We start from the raw sequence: 21286 nt of genomic DNA, 5'->3' as shown, positions 1-21286 counted from the left end.
AGAGATAAATCGACCTGTTGCAGGTCTTTCTTTTGGCCTCAAATGTTATATAAATTATTTTATAGACATTTAGTCACATGACAAGCCTATAGTCAACTTTCTAGAACATCGGATGGCTGAGATTTAAATGGATTTCAACACCTACAAGATTAGAAAATTTAACAATAAAATGGAGGACCGAGACTAAGTCTCGTTTTTGTCTAGTACCATTGCTACGATAATAAACAATTTACATAAAAATCTTCGAACAGTCATAACTTCGCTCAGAATAAAGGAAGGTGACTGAAATCTTCATTACGGTTATATTCATTTTTCGTTACCTATTTTTAAACCATTATAAGAACTGTCAGCTCTTTATCTACATCTTACATAATGCACTTTTAACCAGAGATAATAAAGAAAACATTCAGCATGTATCTGTACAGGTATATACATGTACTATCTATCTATCACCTGGTGGTAGGATGAGGAATGTTTAATATTGTAGTAATGAATCATACTCTTCGCTTGATGTACCTTCCAGGTATAACATTGACTAGTGTAGTAAGCGTACGTTTATTTCAATAGTAAATACTATGCTTATTATGTGATATTTGAATCGAGTCATCAACTCCACCCAACAACTATGATGGTTTTTTTGTTTTTTTTAAATATATCTTTTTAAGGTGAGGTCATAACCATAAAGGGTGATGCATTTAGATTAAGGTATTACGTATAGTTCACTGATTTCAAACGAGTACAGTTTACTTGTTTGTTAATATTTAGTATTATTCTCTAGATTTAACCCCTTGTCAGTGGTGCAGGATGGAGGGCCGGGCAAGGAACAGTGTATAGTCATTTGGATGGGATGATAAACTGAGGCCCTGTGTACACATTGACGTGCACATAAAAGATCCCTTGGCAGTTGGAATTAGATATAAGAGTAGGCCTTAGTGCCGGTGTCCGTGCAAAATTTCCCTCATAGCACACTGTATGGTCTATGCCCATCTTCATTATCCCAGTCGGAGCAGAACAATAGGACGTTAAACCCCCATTTCATTTCATTTCTCCAGATTTAACCTGGTTTAATGATTCTGTAATGAACAAAAGTAACTTTTAGAGATGCATTATGTAAGAGTTTGATGAATACCTGGCCGTTCTTGTTATAATGGTTTAAAAATAGATAACGAAAAATGATTATATCGAAAATTTGAATCCATTTACTTTATTCTGAATAAACTTATGAATGTTTGAAGTTCTGACAAGAAATAATGTAGGGTTGCCTGTCTAACATTGTGCATTTTCTCTGGGTCCTTCAGCTTGTATGTGAGTCCCAAAATGACCTGGTACATGTATTGGCTATGTCTTGAGTGGACACTAAACCCCATTTTATCTCTCTTTCTTTTTGTTCTAATCATCTAAATTAATATCTGAAGATCATTTTTTAGCACTTATTTAATTTTTGTTGAATACATGTATGTTTACTGGCCTTCTAAAACATTGCATCATTTAAAATCATATTCAACATGTAGGCTTTATACTCATACATGTAGAACTTTGTGTGAGGTAACACTGAATAAAGGAATAATTAAAGGAGACAGTAAGGACAAACCAAATTAATATTCAGTTCCTTGAGGCCTTGATCAAAAAAATATCCACTTGAGTCCATGAAAAAAATTTTATTTGGAATTTCAAAACATAAAAATGTTGAACTAAATTAAGCTTTTGAGAAGAGCAAACAAGTATTTTTGATTTTTTTTTAATTTGACCCAAAATGTTACTAGGTGTTTCCGAAGCACTAAAGTTCAAATTGATGTGGCCTAATGAAGATGTGTTTGGAATATTACTCCACCTGCTCTGTATAGCTCACATCAGCTGGATGAACTGACTGGTAGAAGAAAACTAGTATTTGTTGGTTTTTCGCTCAGGTAAAGGGTTCTACAAGTCAGCCTGTATGATTCATCTAAATAACATCTCATTCACCTCGTAAACTAAACTCGTACTAAGACATCTTTACGCTGTCAAAGGTAGCTGTGGCTTTTATCTCTACAAGATTAGTATATCAGCGTTTTCTTTGATTACACGTGCATTTGTGCATACTGTGCATAGTTTTCTTCTACGCATGCATAAGCTTACACATGGCATCATCATCCGACCGGTGCTGATTTAAGTCCTGATATTTAATAATTTTTGTGTTTTGCATTCAATATTAACACAGTATCCCCAACACCCAAAAGAACAGATCGTGTACAATTTCATTTATTAGGAAGATGAAATATACTGGTAATCGTAGCAATGTACAAAAGCTATGAGGGGAAAATCTTCCCAAACAGCTGTGCTACAGCCTACTATTTCAAATTCCAAAAGTCAAGGGTTCCTTTACCTTGGAGGGCACAGGACCGTTTTTTTGTCCCAGACACATGTTCCTTGCCAGGCCCTCAGTCCTGCACCAAGATTAGAGAGCGATACTTTATTATTTAACCATGTTACTTTGAATGGACTTACATGTACACCTAGATGTACAATACCCATCTGCCTGTCCAACCTCGTGGGTTTTCTCTGGGTCTTCCGGTTTCCTTCCACTGCTAAAGACCCCTAGGCGCAAGCGCATTATTGAAATAAAATTAAACCATATGTTAGTCCCGAAATGACCTAGTTTGAGTCGAGTGGACGTTAAACCCCATTTCTCCCTCTCTCTCAATACCCATCTGTACACAGAGAATTATCTACTTTGAGAATAGATCTCTGCTCTGAATGGCTACCATATCTATAAATTAATACTATAAATCGTCGGTGAAGTGTCAAAAGGGTGTATTTAAGAATTTCTAAAGATTAAGAAATAGAACCTTTTGCATTACAAAATTTCCACAAATCAAGATACAACATTTGGACACATGATTCCCAGAACAGTTCTAGTTGGCGTAGAGATACACAGCTTAGACAGAAATGGGCATATTAATTGGGAGATTTTAAAAATGCAAAAAAGTCTATTTGACTAATTTCCCGAGATAAACCCTTTTGACGCTACTCCGTCGAAATGCGGTTCTACCAAGTTTCACATCTGTCATACACGTAAAGACTAAATAAACCTTTTCTATATTATTAACTGGAAACGAAATAAATACATGTACTTCTCGATTTAGGAATTAAAATGTCTGTCAACTAGCTTAGCATCTGTTCTCTACTGGAGCTAGTTGTATTTTTAGGAGAGAGTAAATAAATGTGTAAATTGTTTCTTGAATATAATAATAATGTCTATTGATTGTACAATATTCATTCCATTAAGATATCTTGTAACACATGAAATATTAAACAGAGGCCATTATTTATTGTCTTTTGGCTGGAGTAAATTGAGATTTAAATCAATAGAAGATCTATTTGAATCGAATCTTTTCCCCAAAGCTTTAAACTCTGTCTGCTACACAAATCAACATTAGTTTTGTTAATAGAGTGTTTGTTTTTTATTTTGTTATTTTTCACTCAATCAATAACATTATTTATTTAAGAAGGCATCAATAGAAACTTTTACTTTCATCTTTTCCTGAAAAAATTTGAACTATTTGTACTGTGGATGGTCTTAATATAAACCATAATTTGGTTCAAAAAATGTTATCCAGCAGACCTTGATCTAGTTGTACCTGACATTTTGAATTTTTGGCCTGACACATATTAAAGATATGGATGGCCTGACAAGGACAGCTGTCTAGTCGTTTGGATGGGACAAAAATGAGGTCCTGTGTACACATTGGCGAGCACGTAAAAGATATAAGAGTTGACCGCAGTTACGTGGTTCGGCAAAATCTCTCTCGTAGTTCACTGTATGGCCTTTGCCCATCTTCATTAGCCCAGTCAGAGTAGGACATTAAACCCCATTTCTTTTCATTTCATTTTGTATTAAAGATGTTAATAAAAGACACTAGAAAAAGATAAATCAGTGCCTTACAAAATGACAGGCACCAGAGGAATTGTGCCTGACAAAACCATAATTGGTGCCTGACATTGTCTGTGACAGGTGTGTTATTTCCAGATATGTTAAATGCAATCCTTAAATTACAAAAAAATCTCTCTTCTCTCTCTCCTCAAATCCCATCACCCCCTCTTTTTTCTCACATTTTAATTGCAGAAAAATATAAGGTGGCTAGTAAAATTAAGTCATAATGAAAAAAGGTGGTGAGGAATGAAGAGTGTCTGATTTATTTGATGATAGTACGAGACACAATCATCCAATCATTTCTCAAGTTATTGTTTTCTTTATACTAACAACAAGAATCCACAATTAATTGTCAGAAAGCTTTTACAAATGGCGTTTTAGTCTGAACCCCCAGCAGGTAAACAGTTTATAACTACAAATAATTAGAAAATGATAATGGTTCCGATCATAGCCCATCTCAACATGAGGCCCTATAGGAGTTAGTCAAGTTATTTCCTACAGTTAAAGTTGTCCTACACGATGGACTAATCTATCTGTGTTTATTGTATGAGTCATCCACTAGGTGAACCAGTGGTCAGTTGGTCAGTATCAATATCAATACACCATATATAAACGGTGTGTGATATACATGTTACTGTACATGATAAGATCCTCTATCAAGTCATTAATCTTTGTAGATAGATCCAGTTGTAATTTGCTACATGTACATAGTACTACATGTGTATAGATTAATACCTATATAACTACAGACATATTTTATACCTGTGGAGATAATGTAGGCAGGTAAATATATAGCAACAGATATCAATGATTTTTAAAAGCATGGTTTTGTTAGTAACAAGTGTTGTGTACAAGTTAGAACATGCTTAACAGTCAGGAGCCACAGTGGCTCAGTGATTTCACCTATGCAGGATACAACTGTAAACTTATGCAGCAAGGTTGTCTTCAACAATCTATATTGCAGCTTCTGAAATCCATTTCTGATTTTGTTAGTGACAGGTGTTGTGCATGAGCCAGGTCATGCTTAGCAATTATAAACACATGAATATATGTGTAATTTCTTAGTTTAAGCTGTATTTAATTACCATAGTTTGATTTGAAGGTGAAGGAGGTGTCTTATGCATGCGCTTTGGATCATAAGGTCTGTTCTAAGGAGGGATTTATTAAACAAATCATAGCAGTCTTCGTAAAAATCTTTTCAGTTATCATCAAAATCAAGTTCTTTTACATGTATGTGCTTTTTGTCTCATGTTATAATAGTTTTAAGGTTCAAATTGTTTTTCTATGGGTTTTTATCTGTCACAGCCATCTTTAAACTGAATACCAGTGAAGTCACTTTTATAAATGTAAATCTACTATTGACCATTAACAATTGACCATTGTCATACAGTCAGTGGCACAAATCCCCAATGTACGATAGAATTAATCTAACTTAGATTGGTACTGCACATTTTGATCATTGGTGATCGCCTTATTGGTGTCTAGAACTGGATCTCGTTTTATATGAGTTTAATAATTCTTTAGAGGCATTTAGTTACTGGATAGAGCAATAAACTATAACAATAACTAATTTCAATTGGGCTACGTTTCGAAGAGTATTCTCTCAATGTTTTCAAGCAAACGTTTGTTACTGGACTTTCTTGAAAACTTGAGACAATATTCTTTGAAACGTAACAAAATAGATTAGTAATTGTTCTTCCATTATAGTTTATTCTGATGAGTTTGATCTCAGATTGGTTGCCATGGTGGCTCAATGAATAAGACATAGGCTCGCTAACCTAGAGGTCCCGTGTTCAACCCTTGTGTTGACAGAAAGTTCATCAGGATTTTTTTGGTGTGGTTCCTCCTGGTCAATAGTGCAGGACGGAAAGCTTGGCAAGGGACAATGTATAGTCGTTCAGATGGGGCGAAAAACCAAGGTCCTGTGTACACGTTGGCAGACATTTAGAATTTAAAATAAGAGTAGACTGTTGTGCCGCTGTCCAGGCAAAATTTCCCTCGTGGCACACTGTATGGTGTACGCCAGTCTTCATTAACCCATTAACAGTAGGATGTTGAAATGGTACCTTATTTCATGTCATTGATCTCTGATGAGTTGGGTTCATTAGGTTGCTATACAATTTACTTGTGTTACCTTCACTTCATTATGTAAGAAAACCTGTAAACTGTACACTGACTCATAGTTCATAGTCCAGATCATTAGGAGATAATCAATGTTGATAATGGACTGTTACTGTCGATTTACATATTATTAATAATTATCAAGTATATTAATGCACGATAATTGTATTTTAATTAAGATGCTTTATTTTACGTTCTTGTAAATCATTTGTTTTTTCATTTTGTGTGAAGTCTGTACCATTAAAGGCCCAAGACTGCACAGCACAGGGGCCCGAATCCATTCACTTGATTTGATATTGCAATGTCCATGTATGGTATTCTGTCTTGTCCGCAGGTTTATCTTGTAGATTTTGTTTTGCGTATAGTCCGGCCCTCCACTTACTATTAGAGGTCACATGGAGAAATAAATGGTCAAAATTTGTTATGAAATTAAACATACATTTGTAGATTAATTTAACAATAAAATTTTTATTTGTTCTTGAATAAATTAATGATGATATGTTTCAATTGTCTCCTTGAATTTTAAGGAAAAGTTTTGAAGGTTTCCTGGGAAACTTGTAAGATGAAGGAAGTATGTTCATCTTCCTCAACATGTATCAGTAGTGTTAAAGTTGATAAGCAACAATTATTGATAATTATGCTACAAGGTGTCTGAAGGTTTAAGCTTCTGTAGTTCTGATTGGTAAGAAATTCTGAAATAATATCTTTCTACAGCAATATCTGTTGATTTATATAGTTTTCAAGAAATAGAATCACATATGTATATGTTCAGAAATCATTTAAAAATAGTTAAATTTCAATGATTTAAAGTTAGTATATTTTGTCAAGTACATGTATTGGAGGGGCATTAAACATACATTATGCAAGAGCTAAATCTGTCTATTGCAGGTCTTTCTTTAGGCCTGAAATGTTATCTAAATTATTAATTAGACATTAATTAACCTATCCAGACCATAATCAACTCTAGATGGCATCGCTAGCCTGCAATCTTTAGTGGATTATGAGCCGATTTACTGCATAACTTTCCTTCATGATTTAATGATTAAATGGATAATCAAGATGATGCTGTTATCGTACTGACTTTAGTAATAACGATCGAGGCTAGGCGAAAATTTCAATCGCTTAGTTCTCGGATGGTAGTGGATCAATTTGAATGAAATTTTCAGCAAATTGCCTTTACATTATCTAGTTTTTAACTATTATAGTGAGAACTGCCAACTCATTATTGAATCTCCCATAATGTATCTTTAAGCAGTTTTCAAGGATTAGAATTTTATATGGTCGAGTTGGGACATGAATCAATGTTCATATAGTTTTGTTAGCTTTCAAGCAGTAGACCAATAATCAAATTTATTAAACATTCATTCATTCAAAAGTGGCATTTTCATTAACAAATTTCATATGGGTTAATAAATGACAGATGAACCACAACATTCAGATTGGTTAAGAAAGGCTTTAGGTCGTTTTATCATGACGTTTATTTGATCATTTATTGATATTGATGTAGATTGGTAAAATCTATGGTAAGAAGAGATCAATTTCCACTGGACATCAGGCTATATATCGGTTGTCATCCATATGTTGTAGGTTTTTGAAGATGAGTCACTATGTTGTGTTGTGTACTATGACCCTCAAGTGGAGACGCAGTAACCTTTCACTAAAGTCATTCGAGAATATTTTTAGACATGATTGTGTATTTTTTGGTGCACTGTGATTTTTGTCAAATTTATTATGTGTACGCTCACTCTGCACTCAAGTGTTATGCATAAAATTAAAATTTGTTATTAATAGATAAAATTGCTGCGTGTATGCTATACATGTATTAAAATTTTTAGGTATATAAACATGAGGAATCTAGCACAAAATCATTATAGACAAAATCCCCCGCATAAAATGTTTTTGCGGACAAAACCCCCAATACTAAAATAAACCTAAATGATTATAATGTTTAAATGGCATTTCGTAACTTATGGAGAACAGCTACTAATATATTTATGGCGACGTTAATTTAATGATTATAGTGTCCACATAGGAACCATAATTATTAAATGGATGAGTAGAGTTTTACAGCAGATTAAAACATTAATTACATGTCAATTCTCTCCAAAACAGTTCATTAGTCAGTGAGTGGGGCAAGTGGTATAACATGTGCACTTTAGATCATAAGGTCTGCCATAGAGTCCCAAACTTGTACATGTACATGACAAGAAGTAGGATTGCCTAGTAGGATTGCCTGCTCAACCTTGTTGGTTTTCTCTCGGTCTTTAAATTCCCTCCCACTACAAATAAATTATTGAAATGAAATTGTACCATTTATTAGTCCCGAAATGACCTAGTTTGTGTCGTGGATGTTAAACCCTGTTTCTTTTCTCTCATTAGTCAGTGAATAATCCAGTGGTTCCTTCAAACTGAATAACTTAAACCTAGTTACATGTATATGAATTTTGTTAAAGAACCACGATGCAAGATTTACATGTAGATAAAGAGCTGGCCGTTCTAAATATAATAGTTCAAAAATAGATAATGCAAAATAAATGTATTGAAAATTTAATTCAAATTGGTTTATTCTGAGTGATTATTTATTATTGTACTGGATGTTCAGGCCTTAGCCTTGTTTCTCCATTTTAAAATTAAATCATTAATTGGCCGAACCATTCTAATCTACTTAAAATCAGAGCAATAAATGTCTAAATAATAGTTTATATAACATTAAAGGCCTAAAGAAAGACCTGCAATAGGCAGATTTAGCTCTTACATAATGCCTCTTTAAACTTGTGAATGTATGGTTAACCAAAACTTGTCTGAATTTTATTATTTAATTTTTATTGCATATACAGCCTTACATTTATTGGTTGGATCAGCATGCTTAATGTACAACTTGCATCAACTAAAAAATATCGTCATCTTGGCAAAACTTTAACCTGCCATAAGTTGTTAACTTTATAGTGAAAGTGAAAAACAGAACAATCTGTAGTTCATGATTAACCAGCTCCTCTCTGGATTATAAAAATTGACAGATTAATTTAAATGAAATAAAATGGAGTTTATCAATATCATCCCGCAAACCAGAATAATCATAGATTGACTAATGAGGGGACACATCTTGAAATGGGGTTTAACAGCCTACTTTTCTGCACTCACTGAGCTAATGAAGATGGGATTGAGGGGACAGATTGTTACAGGTATTTTCAAAAAGCCTTCTTTCCCCACTGTAACATAATATGCGAAACTGGTTGGACAAGGATAGTTAATGTTATTAAAGATACATATACTTGGCATTATCAAGAGATGTTAATCGTGTAGCTTTTCGTATTGGAGTGTGTAATTGAAAGTATAAATGATCTCAAATCATTTGATAAGTCAATTTAAATTCATCTCTTCAAGATGATTACGTCTGCATGTAATCATTTGGTTTTAAACCCTTCAGATTATTGATATATATTGATAGATAAATAACTGATTGAAACATGATCTAAAAAGCAATTTATTCGATATAGATCCGGATTCATTGATTTTAAAAAAGACATTTAGAGGAAATTTTGACATAAATAAGATTTATTGTATTGGAGATTTTGAGATACATCTCTTTAAAGTTATAAAACCTATTTCAAAATATTACAGATCGTTAAAATAGTTTCTTGTAGTGGAAGCCAGGCTGACCTTAAAAATATCTTTGTTTCACCAAACCCGACCCACAATCGAGGAGAAGGGTCGGTAGGTCGGGTTTTTTTCAGATTTTTTTTTTTAAGAGCTTAATTTGACAGCTTGATAATTTTCCGGGTGCAAACATTCGTCTTATTTTATTGGCAAACAAATCAATGACATCGGGATTTTTCTTGATGCACGACTCGCACACAAATTGCGACAAACTCACGTTTGAAACTCCCTCAACACGTTTTTAACGATCGTGCGGGTTGTGCCTTCATTTTTCTCGAAAACGGATATTGAAAATATCGTCGTCATGTTTAAAACGACGCCCCACAGACATAGAGGCAGAATCATTTCGTGGGAATGGACGTGCTTTCGTCTGCAACCATTTTGTTGAGAAGCGACACCTATGACGCTTTCGTCTTGATCAACCAGTTTCAATAATGAATCAAACCATAGCCATAGTAAAGGGAAATAACTCTCGGGATATATTTCAGGTTGACACACAAAATAAAATAAAAAGATCGCGGAAAAGTGCAATAATATAATTTAATTCGGGGGTGGTTTTAGTTAGTCGGTCGCGTTAGGCGAAACAAAGATATATTTTTAAGGTCAGCCCCATGGTGGCTCAGTGAGTAAGTTTCTGACTCTCTAACGAGGAGGTCCTAGGTTTGACCCTGGTGTTGGCCAAGATAGTTTATTGGGATTTTCCGTCAGTAGTACAGGACAGAGGCTCTAACAAGCAACAGCCTTTTGTTCGGATGGGACAAAAAAACACCCCAGATATACCGGTATATACGTTGGCGTGCACGTAAAAAAAACTTTGACAGTTGGAATTCAAAATAAAAGTAGGATATAGTGCATGGCATAAGCCCATCTTCATTGGCTCGGGTGACTCTAAACCCCTTTTTCATTTCATTTAAAATTATAAAAACTATTTGAAAATTATTATGGATCATTTAAATTGTTTCTTGTAGAATTGGTTCCGTGTCTATTTTAAGGTCTTACTTCACAGTCTAACCTATATATTTTTTATAATGCTTGATGCTTCTCACAGTTTTTATAAACACTTTAGTTTATTTTTATATCAGAAATCAATAAATTGTCTAGATACAGGCAGATGTAAATGTTACAATATATACATACACACATGACTGGTGATATTATGAGCTATTTGTAACAATAACCTACATTTAAGGATGTCAACATCTCTGTATGTAATTAAAAATTAATTCTTAAAACATAATGTCTGAGATTGTTATTGAAAGCCAAGATATCTTAGACAATTTGATCCGAGTCAACGGTAGAAATATCTGGCAGGATGAGATCTGATTAGAAATTAAATGAAATGGGGTTTAACATCCTATTTTTCCCCACCAACCATCTGATTAGAGATTTGGCACATTTCTTCGTCATGATGAAGTATTCTGTTTTAATTATGGTACTTAAATTTTGGAAGTATATGGAAGTAAAAATAATATATAGTACTGATTTGGGGGGGGGGGGGTTGTGAGGAAACGATATTTTATTTCAAATGGATGGAAAAGGATCAGGGAACAGGCATAGCCTAGATCATCTCTATCCTGATTCTGTAAGGACGACATACTTTCACATTCACAAGATTTGTAATATCAATGAAATATTTGATTATATATTTCTGGTACTGAGAATGAAATAGACTATTATCTCTCTGGATAACAAGAAGTTAAAGGATGTTTTTTTTTGTAAACCAGTATCTTTTTCACCCCTTAACATGAATGTCAATGGCTACACACATGATTGAGTTTACTGAAGGTGCATGTATTTGTTGTCAAGTTGTTACCATAGTAGATGTGACTCATAAAGATATCGACATAAAAAAACCAATGAACTGTGTAAAGAAATGCGTTGAATAAAGGGTTTTTCCCTTTTGCAAAAGTGTGTATAAATACTAGCTGTTACTTATATAAATATGTCAATGAATTGAATCAATATGTGTGGTATATGTGTTCGTGTGTCATCTTATGTATATAGAAAATATGAATAGATGATCCAGTTAATGCATGTAAAATCCTTAGATCTTCATATTGAAAGGAAGAACAGTTTATTTAAAGGAGCTAAACCTCTAACTCAATATTTTCCATAATATTCAAAATAAAAACATGAATTAGAATTCAGTATGGTCCATTTCAATCTATATTCATGTTGTTATCTTGCCATGAAAATATGAGATCCTAATATCCAATATTTAAGACACGATGAACATTTTAAAATCATCTCATTTGTAATAAACAAAGAAAAACATATCCTAAAATAGACAATGCAGAAGTAATTAGTAATGGCTTATTCACAAACAACAAAATAATAATAGCAAAAAAAACATATAGAATGAATGGACTCAGCAGGCATAAACGACTGGCATTCAATAATTAGACATAACAATAATTTCTTTAACAATTGAATATAAATCACTTTATAACCATTCATGTTACATTAATACATGTATGTGCTATTAGACCCATTTTCATCTGTTTTAAGGTTCCCAAATATGAGAGCTATACACCCTTTAAATTAATTATTTGAATTTCATGAAAGATTTCAATCTAAATATAGTAATTATTAGTGTATTACACATTGCGCCGTGTTTGAAGGGACTGTCACGTATTCAAGAAACATTGATTCATAGATTAGTCAAGTTTAGATTTATAAATCAGATACATTGACGATTCATCAACTTGTCATCACCCATCGGCCGCTGTTTACAAACGTTGTCATAATAAATTTGTCAGAATATATCATTTTATCCCAATCTGTGCTGATATGCATAGCGTACAATAATTCCAGAAAGATTAAGAATAATTTTTTTGATTAATTTGATACGAGAGATTAATATTTATACTTTACGTATTATCAACAGATCCTGAACCAAAGTCCGGACATTGACAAAAGTCAGCTGATTCAGTGAGTTGTAAATATATAGGTGATATTATTTAAATATTAAACATAACGGTATCAGCTAAACTAACCAATGCTACTTGCCATCTGTGACTTTGTGACATATATGTAGCAGGAAGACTCTTTTTGGATTCCATCATCTGCTGGGATACAAACATGAGATACAAATAAATATTTCTGAAAGTAGAAGCTTTATTTAGCAGATTAATTAAAATTTCAAAGGGCCAATTAGAATTGTTTTTTTTTTTTAAATCTATGTTGGTTTGAATAAATTAGATGTATATATACATGTATGGTACATGTAATTGGAAATTACATCATTGATGGTTTAAATATTTGGGGTTTTGATCCCCTGCTTGTACGTGACAAGGCATAGGTCGTCTGTCCGACTTTGTATTTTCGCCACTGCTAAAAAAGAGTAAAGACCCCTACATAATGTATGTGCAAGCAATTATTGACATAAAATTAAACCATATGTTAGTCTCGAAATGACCTAGTTTGTGTTGAGTGGAGGCTAAACCTCATCTGTCTTTGGTTTAAATATGACAATCAACATGTATGACCTGAGCAAGTATAGACACATCATATCTTACTCATAATTTCATGACAGTCACATGAATACTTCTAACTATTTATTATTTATTTTTGATAAAAAAAATTGTGTTTAGGGGTAGGCGTAGGCCTTTGTACATAGGTTAAGTATTTAGTCGGGGAGGGCCCTCTCTATTCATGCTGCATTGAGTTTCAAATGTAAGAGAGATATTAAAAACACTGATTCAGTAAGCCATTAAACTGAGTCATGTCAATAAAAGATATTCCTGATAAATATTTTAAAAGATTATAAGATTAAAAAAAGAATTATTGTATGGCTAGGTGTTTTATGAAATGTACAATGTCTACGGTATTAAGTGTGGTCTAGGTGAATGTGGATAGGTGTTGGTGACAATTGATGAATGTACATGTATGTAATTTACGAGATTTCATAAGATATAATTGATACATGTATATTGTTTTATTATTGTGAATAAAATATATTCAAATTGATTTTATGTCTTTATACAAAATTTCAATACGTCATTAATCCTGGCAGAATGTCAAATAGTTGACCTAGTTATAGTTGTGTAAATATTGAGGTAAGATCGAGATGAATTTGATAATTTCAAGTTTAGTTTACTACATGTATAGTACAGATTGATTAAAGTCATTGTATGGGAAGAAAATATATACTTCTCGTCTTCATTAGCCCAGTCTATGCAGAAAAGTAGGATGTTAAAACATCAATGTATACTTAAGATTATGTCATGATTTTTAAATTGTATGGGTATGCAACAAGTACTGTAGAGAGGACAGAGTGATTATATAGGCTTTGCGTATTTCCCCTACTTGTAGCATAAATAGAAAAATGTTCATGTAAAAAAGAAATGTACTGTAGACGATGTGTACATATCCCATCTTCATTTGCCCAGACAGTGCAGAAAATTAGGATGTAAAACCCCATTTCATTTCAATTGCATAGATATGCAACAAGTACTGGCTTTGCATGTTTTTTTTTCCAATAACATTAATAAAATGATGTTTGTAAAAAAAAGTACTGTAGACAATGTATACTTCTCTTCTTCGTCAGCCCATTTGGTGCAGAAAAATAGGACGTTAAGCCCCATTACATTTCATGTCAATGTATACATGTACCTACGTCATGATGATATGTAAATTGTATAGGTGTGTAATTAGTACTGTACGCAATACTTGCGTCATAATATGAAAGTTGATATTCATACAAATATATCACATTTGTTAAAAATTGTAAAGCTTTAAGATTTTGGGTCACTTCTCCCCATTCATATATACAGTTATTGGAATAATTATAAGTAATGTAAGGTTTGAGGTTATTTCTACTTCTAGTTTGAATATCACTGATTCCAAATATTTACAATTTAAAGAGGAAATCTATCGGTATATACTTGACTGATCAGTGATAATTTTTCCTCTAGATATTCCACTTCTAGTCTAGGTATACCTTTTCTCAATTACTGAATAAAATAACAAATAATATGAGAATGAAACCTGCATGAGAGATATAGTTAGCGAAATGGGGTCCTGCTCCATCCTGGCTAATGATGACAGGCATCATGCAGTATGCTATGAGGGAAGTGTTACCCGGACATATTATAGCAAGAATGGCCGGCTCTTTATCTAAATCCTACATAATGCAGCTTTAAACAGTATAATAATTAATACCTTGATGATTCATCATTCAAATCTTTTAGAAGCAGATAATTAAGTACTGTCGCGAAGAAGTTATCTCCATTTTTGATGAAAAAAATATTCATTAATATTAAAGAGGAATTATCACTTTCATCAAGAAAATTAATGTAATGAATTTTGAACCATGTCTTAATTTCTTGTTTGCTAATCACCAAAATGCTAAAGCCTCTTTAAATTATATAAAGATAGAAAATAGAACTTGTTCAACTTGTTATTAATTACTGATATTCAGTTTATTGTTCTCTAGAAATAAAATAATTTATTTTACCATTATTCTGATAAAATTACTTAATCACAAATATTGATTAATGGCTGACAATAAATGTATAATTTAATTATATAATGTTCTAGATGTTATCACATCCATATACATGTAAATAACACAATATTAATAACATTTGAGCTAAGTCTGAACTGTCCGAGAGAAAATGAAACAGGCCTCATGCTGGTTGTGTATCCATTACAGGATATGCTGGGGTATTACAACTCTAGTTGTATCCAATGGGATTCTGGGGTGTTAAATTGGGCCATGGTTCACTCTAGTTGTATCCAATAGGATTCTGGGATAATAAGTTGGGTCGAGGTTCACTCAAGTTTTATCCAATAGAATGTGTTGATATTAAGTTGTGATATTAAATTGGGTCGGGATTCACGCTAGTTGTATCCAATAGGAAGTTGCGATATTGAGTTGTGATATTAAATTGGGTCAGGATTCACGCTAGTTGTATCCAATAGGAAGTTGCGATATTGAGTTGGGATATTAAATTGCATCAGGGTTCACGTTGGTGATATTGAATTGGATAGGGGACTACGCTTGTTATATCCTATCGAATGTTGCAGCATCATTTGAGACTTGATAAAATTTAATATGTGCTTTACGACACATATCTGTCCATTTTAAGGTTCCAAAGATTAGATATTAAGCACCTGTAATATATTTTTGCATTTTAGTGACCATTTGCAATAATCCCAGTGCACGAATAATTTTGTCTCTCTATTTGCCAAATTTAATGAATGTTTTTATTGTATATTTACAGGTTTTATTAGTTGACAGTCGATCATTTCTAGAATATAATACAAGTCACATACAACAAGCTGTCAATGTTTGTGGTTCAAAGCTAGTTAAACGACGATTACAACAGGATAAGGTATGTACAACTTTAATTATTTTTGTGAAATCAAATAAAATGGGGTCTAACGTCCTACTGGTCTGTTCTGGCTTGACTAATGAAGATGGGCATACACCTTACAGTGTGCTGTACACAGGACCTCGATTTTTCATACCATCAGAGCGACTATGCATTGTTCCGTGCCAGGCCGTCTGTTCTGCTACACTGACAAGCACTTTCTCGCCCAACACCGCAATCGAACATTGGCCCTGTTTGTTGAGTGGATGTTAAACCCTAGTTTACTATCTCGCCTTCAGTGGTACCAGTAAGTTTTGACCTGGAGTGCGGACATGGTTAGGTTATAGCACTGTGAACCAAAAAGTAGGATGTCCTCTGTTCAGTAGGACATAGCATCACTGTCCGGGCAAAATTTTCCTCATAGCACACTTTATGGCGTTGCTCGTCTTAATTAGCCTAGTTGGTGCAGAAAAGTAGGATGTTAAACCCCATTCCATTTCTGTTCAGTTACTGATGCTTTAATAGACCTTGAGGATTCTTTTGAACCAGATCTGCATCAATCTTCATTAACCTTGACCATATGTCTAATTTACATATCAGTACAGAATATGAATATTGAATTCCAATATATAAAGTGCATTCAAAAGATGCATAAGCTTCTGCGACTGAAATATTTGTTAGATCCAGCTCATTTTTGTTTAGTTTCTTGACGAAATACCTCATCCAAAAACTGAATGATAAAATGAAATGAATCCGAAAAAGTAGCTGAAATATTAGTTAATGAGACTAGGTTGAGTTCATTTTTATTCGGTTTTGTAGCGAACACCGAATTCAGAAAACAAATGATAAAAGAAATTATTTTATACAAATAAAAAAAATTAGGTCAAGTGCTATTTTCTACCAGTAACAGGGCACCTTAACCAGTAGAGACTGCAATAAATACAAGATGACTCAATCATTTCTTTTTTTTTTTGTTATCAAGAATTGCGAAAACATGGGAGGATTGCAATAAACTTCTGTGTGTATCTCTGTATTCCTATGATTATATATCAGCAAGATGTATGATGTGCGGACTAATTGTCCTGTCTGGTTTGCTTCATGATTAATGTTCAACCAGTAAAATTACCTTTGTTAACCTAGAACAAAACATTATTTGTGCTCCAGTGATTGCCTTCTACTGCTATTTGTTTATTATATTAGTTTCATTAGGTTGAAATTAATCAACTGTGTACTACTTGTTCTCTTGTATTTCTCATTTTTCAAGCCAAGAAATTTCAGAAATGTCCATTCATTTGTGGTGGTTAATTTTATTAAAGTTGCTAGCTGTTTCAGTTTTTTTGTTGTGAGAATAATTGCTATCCTTATATAATATATTGGACTATGGTATACAAAGAGACTGAGGACCCTTTGGAACTAAATGTTATTGTTTAAACATGTATGCTATTTGGTGCTACAAAAGCTTTCAATGTGGTATGAATTCAAAAGATATAGTCATATTGGTCAACAAGATGTTTTAATACTAGGAGAATTTCGAGAGAAAATACTTAATTTTCATATATCATAAATAATTTTTTTTTTTAAAAATGGTAGACTCTACTAATTGGTGAAAATCCAAATAATCTCATTGTTCATGAGTGTCCGTTGAATTTTAAGTGATTGAAACATCTTTGAACCATTGACAAATCTATCTCAAAATTTGTATATTTTTTTTTTATTAAAATTGACTAACAACCAAAATCTTTAAGTCCTGGTGCCTCTTTAAGACATGTTTTATAGAAATGTCGTGGACTAAAAAAATGTTTATAAGCATTATAAAGATTCAAGTTTTTAAGAATTGCAGGATTTGGTAATGCCATGCTCTGAATCTGCAGTTCCAGGAGTATTACATGTACATATAACGCCTTTTTTTTTTTCTTTTGAAAACGTAACCAATTAATTATTTCCATATATTGCGACATGTAACAAAATGAATCATTTTTAAATCACTATTAGTGTCTAGAATCCATTATGGACAAATAAAGAATATATCTCCTTTTATTCAAGTTGTCTTCATTGGACTTTATTTATTAAAATAGCTATGATCAATATTCATTTTATATGACATCAATGGTTTGGGATGAGTCACAGATGCAACCAATCATAGGTAATTAGTTCTTTACGGTCTTCTGGTCCTCAAAGATGACCATAGCAACCATTCCCATGACAACTTGATTCTGTAAGCCATATTTACTGTATTATGATCATAGAAGGAATTTACCATCAAAGGTGAAGTTAATCAAATAAGTTATGTACATTCTACATACCAGTACATGTATTCATATTTATTTAAGTCAGACATATTCCTCCATTTAGTCATCGTCCTCTTAATTATCCAAAAGAAAATTTGAAATTTATCTGTGGAACTTTGAATTGTGATCGAATGACATTTATCCCTCAGGGCTTTACCAGACATAAATACTTAATTAAATTAATTTCTAAATGGATATGTCTATTCAATAATTTAGTATTACAAGATGAAAATATTTTTAACGGTTGGGTTCTACTGTTTGTGGAGGTTGGGGGCCGAAAGGTTAGATCTTAAGGTCTGCCATTGAGTTAAGTGGTATGGCTTTGATTGCACACTTAAATGACAAAGAAGTCAGGCATCTGCCATACTGTGATTTGGGAATAATTTTGTCCGAACAACGGCGATATAACCTAATCTTATTTCGAATTCCAACTGTCAAGGGTTATTTCATGTGCACACCAACGTGTACATGTACACATGACCTTGATTTTTTGTCCCATCCGTATCTACCTTGAAAGATCCTGTGGAACTTTTCGGTCAGCACTGGGATCGAAACCAGGACCACCTGGTTAATGTGCCAGAGTCTTTCTCACTGAGTCACCACTTCCAACTAAACATTATTGAGTTGATTTATGTAATTTTAGTCATAATACTAGGTGTGGATAGTGTTTGATCATCACTTTAATTAGCAGAATACTGGCCATTCGATAAGAGCCGTAATCTATTTAGACCATAGAAATTGATTTTGTTAGATATTTAACAGTTATTATAAATGACATTAATGTGAATGTTTCTTTGAAATGTAGAGGGGATGGGGCTGAATTGTTTAACATGTGTACTTTAGATTATAAGATCTGTCATTGAGTCAAGTGGTGTGGTTTTGATTCCCTGCTTGTACATGGCAAGGAGTAGGGTTGCCTGCACAGTCTCACAGGTTTTCTCTAGGCCCTCCCATTGCTAAAGACCCCTGTGTGCAAGTAAATTATTGAAATAAAATTGATCCGTCTATTTTTCACTCTCTTTGTAATGTGATAAAGAAAAGAGATTTAATTGATTTATGTGTATCACACCTGAAAATATTTTGACTCTAGTAGTGTGTTAGTCGTGACTAGAGTGGTTAACTATTATTTGCTCTGACTAATCACTAACAAGGATGAACGAGAGATCATTTTTTGGTCAATATCGCCAAAAATATCGCAAAAGGTGACCAATAAGGAAAGATATGTTATAGACATGTATAAATCTACACATCATATCAAAAATAAAGATTTCATACAGAATTTATTGATAAGTAACACCTCTATTATTAGCCATGGTTCAGGTGATAAGTAGCACCTCTATTATTAACCCGTTAAGCGTGACGTTTTTAAAACGTTAACTACCCCCTATTGTGTAATTAATTTGACGAAGTGACGAAGAACTATGTACTATGTTCTAAGAATAGGTTGGGGAAAATACCTCCAAGGCGTTATATTACGCCCTACACACAGTGAGTGGCAGTAGCCAGGACGTTATATAACGACCTAAGCACTTAACAGGTTAATCAAGATTCAGATATTCAAGGATCATCAGAACTGTCATTGAGTCGAATGGTGTTCTGATCCCAAGCCTGTACGTGACAAGGAGAAGAGTCACTTGCCCACTCTCATGGGCTTTCTCCGTGTCATCTGGTTTCCTCCAACTCAAAAACAATGAAGATTCGTTAATTGAATAAGTTAGCCACTGTTGTCGTATTACAGGTCAATACGATTCTGGTGCCAGATTCTAGTGGTCTATCTTCCATTTCTAATTTCAGACATAGTGTGGGAGAGATTATCACTGATATATCAATTAGGTCTAGCTACATCACATGAGATATGAAATTGTAGATATTTTTGGTGCACAGTTGTGATTCTAGTAGTCAGACTTCCTGTATATACATGTATTTTGATGCACAGACACCTGTTGTTGGAATCACTATTTCTGTTCTTTATTATTGCATTACTTTGATAGTATTACAACCTTAGTGTGTGCTGTGTGGAAGATAGCAGATAACTTTCTTTTTAACTGATAAAATATTAAAGTAACGATGCAGAATTTGCGTTTTTGATAAAATATCATATTTCTCACGGCTAAATCCACTCGATTATTTAACATCTAACTAAGAAAATAAAATTAAAATACAAATTCTAGATAATCTCCCACCTTGGATTTAATCTGATTTAGACTAGGCTTCTCCACTACCAATAAAAGATAGATCAATGGAATTTCAAGTTATCATAACTTTGCAAATATTGAATGGAATTGAATGGATTAAACTTTCAAAATTGTAGTTTTCAAGGGATTCATATAGCGCTAAATGACGTATCAAGGATTCAAGCAAAGGGTCACCTTGTAAAACTCATAAATTCAGGTAAAGTCAGGTTTGATTCCTAATTTGCTGTTCAACATAAGTATTTTATCAACATGTACCTTGAAATGTTTAAAGAGATCTTTTATTAAAGTGGCAAAGAGACTATGAAAACCAGAATAGTTTGTCTTTGTTAATCTCCTTTTAATCCAGCTAATTGTTGAATATGTATATTAATTTAGAAATTTTGACATTTAAAGCTCTGTTCTAGCAATAGTTTTAAACTGTTTCTCTGTCTTTCTTGCTAATTGTGGTACTGTAAACAAATATTATTGTGGTAGCTATAACCAATTTAAAAATTAGAGTTTTCAAATATTGTATTTGAGAAATATTCAATAAGTTTGTAGATGATGATAATATAGTATGTTTTAACATGATGCAAAAGTGTCTAGAAGCAGTTGGTTTTTATAAATTAATAACCATATTACTACTTGAAGTATAAATTAAAACATTGAAAAGTGCATTAAAATAATGAATTGGCGCTTTTATGTTATCTTGAAAGAAAAACCGCATTTCATATATTGGTGCGTGCTTATCTAATGTATAAGATTAGAGAATAAATTTGAAAGGTATCAAACACAAGTTGTATGAATGACATACATTTA

The 21286-nt window shown here is 33.0% G+C and overlaps 1 protein-coding gene across 1 annotated transcript in view; it reads left to right on the top strand.

The window, feature by feature from the left end:
* LOC126812500 (dual specificity protein phosphatase 16) overlaps positions 1-21286 on the top strand; it is a 57178-nt gene that overhangs the window by 21663 nt on the left and 14229 nt on the right. Inside the window, exon 3 of the mRNA XM_056098378.1 lies at positions 15916-16026. Coding sequence (XP_055954353.1) covers positions 15916-16026 — 111 coding nt within the window. The remainder of the gene's footprint in view (positions 1-15915; positions 16027-21286) is intronic.

This window comes from Patella vulgata, chromosome 2 (assembly GCF_932274485.2).
Source record: "Patella vulgata chromosome 2, xgPatVulg1.2, whole genome shotgun sequence".
Lineage (NCBI taxonomy): Eukaryota > Metazoa > Mollusca > Gastropoda > Patellidae > Patella > Patella vulgata.
Note: the sequence above shows the minus strand (reverse complement) of the source record. Positions and strands in the feature narration are given on the sequence as shown.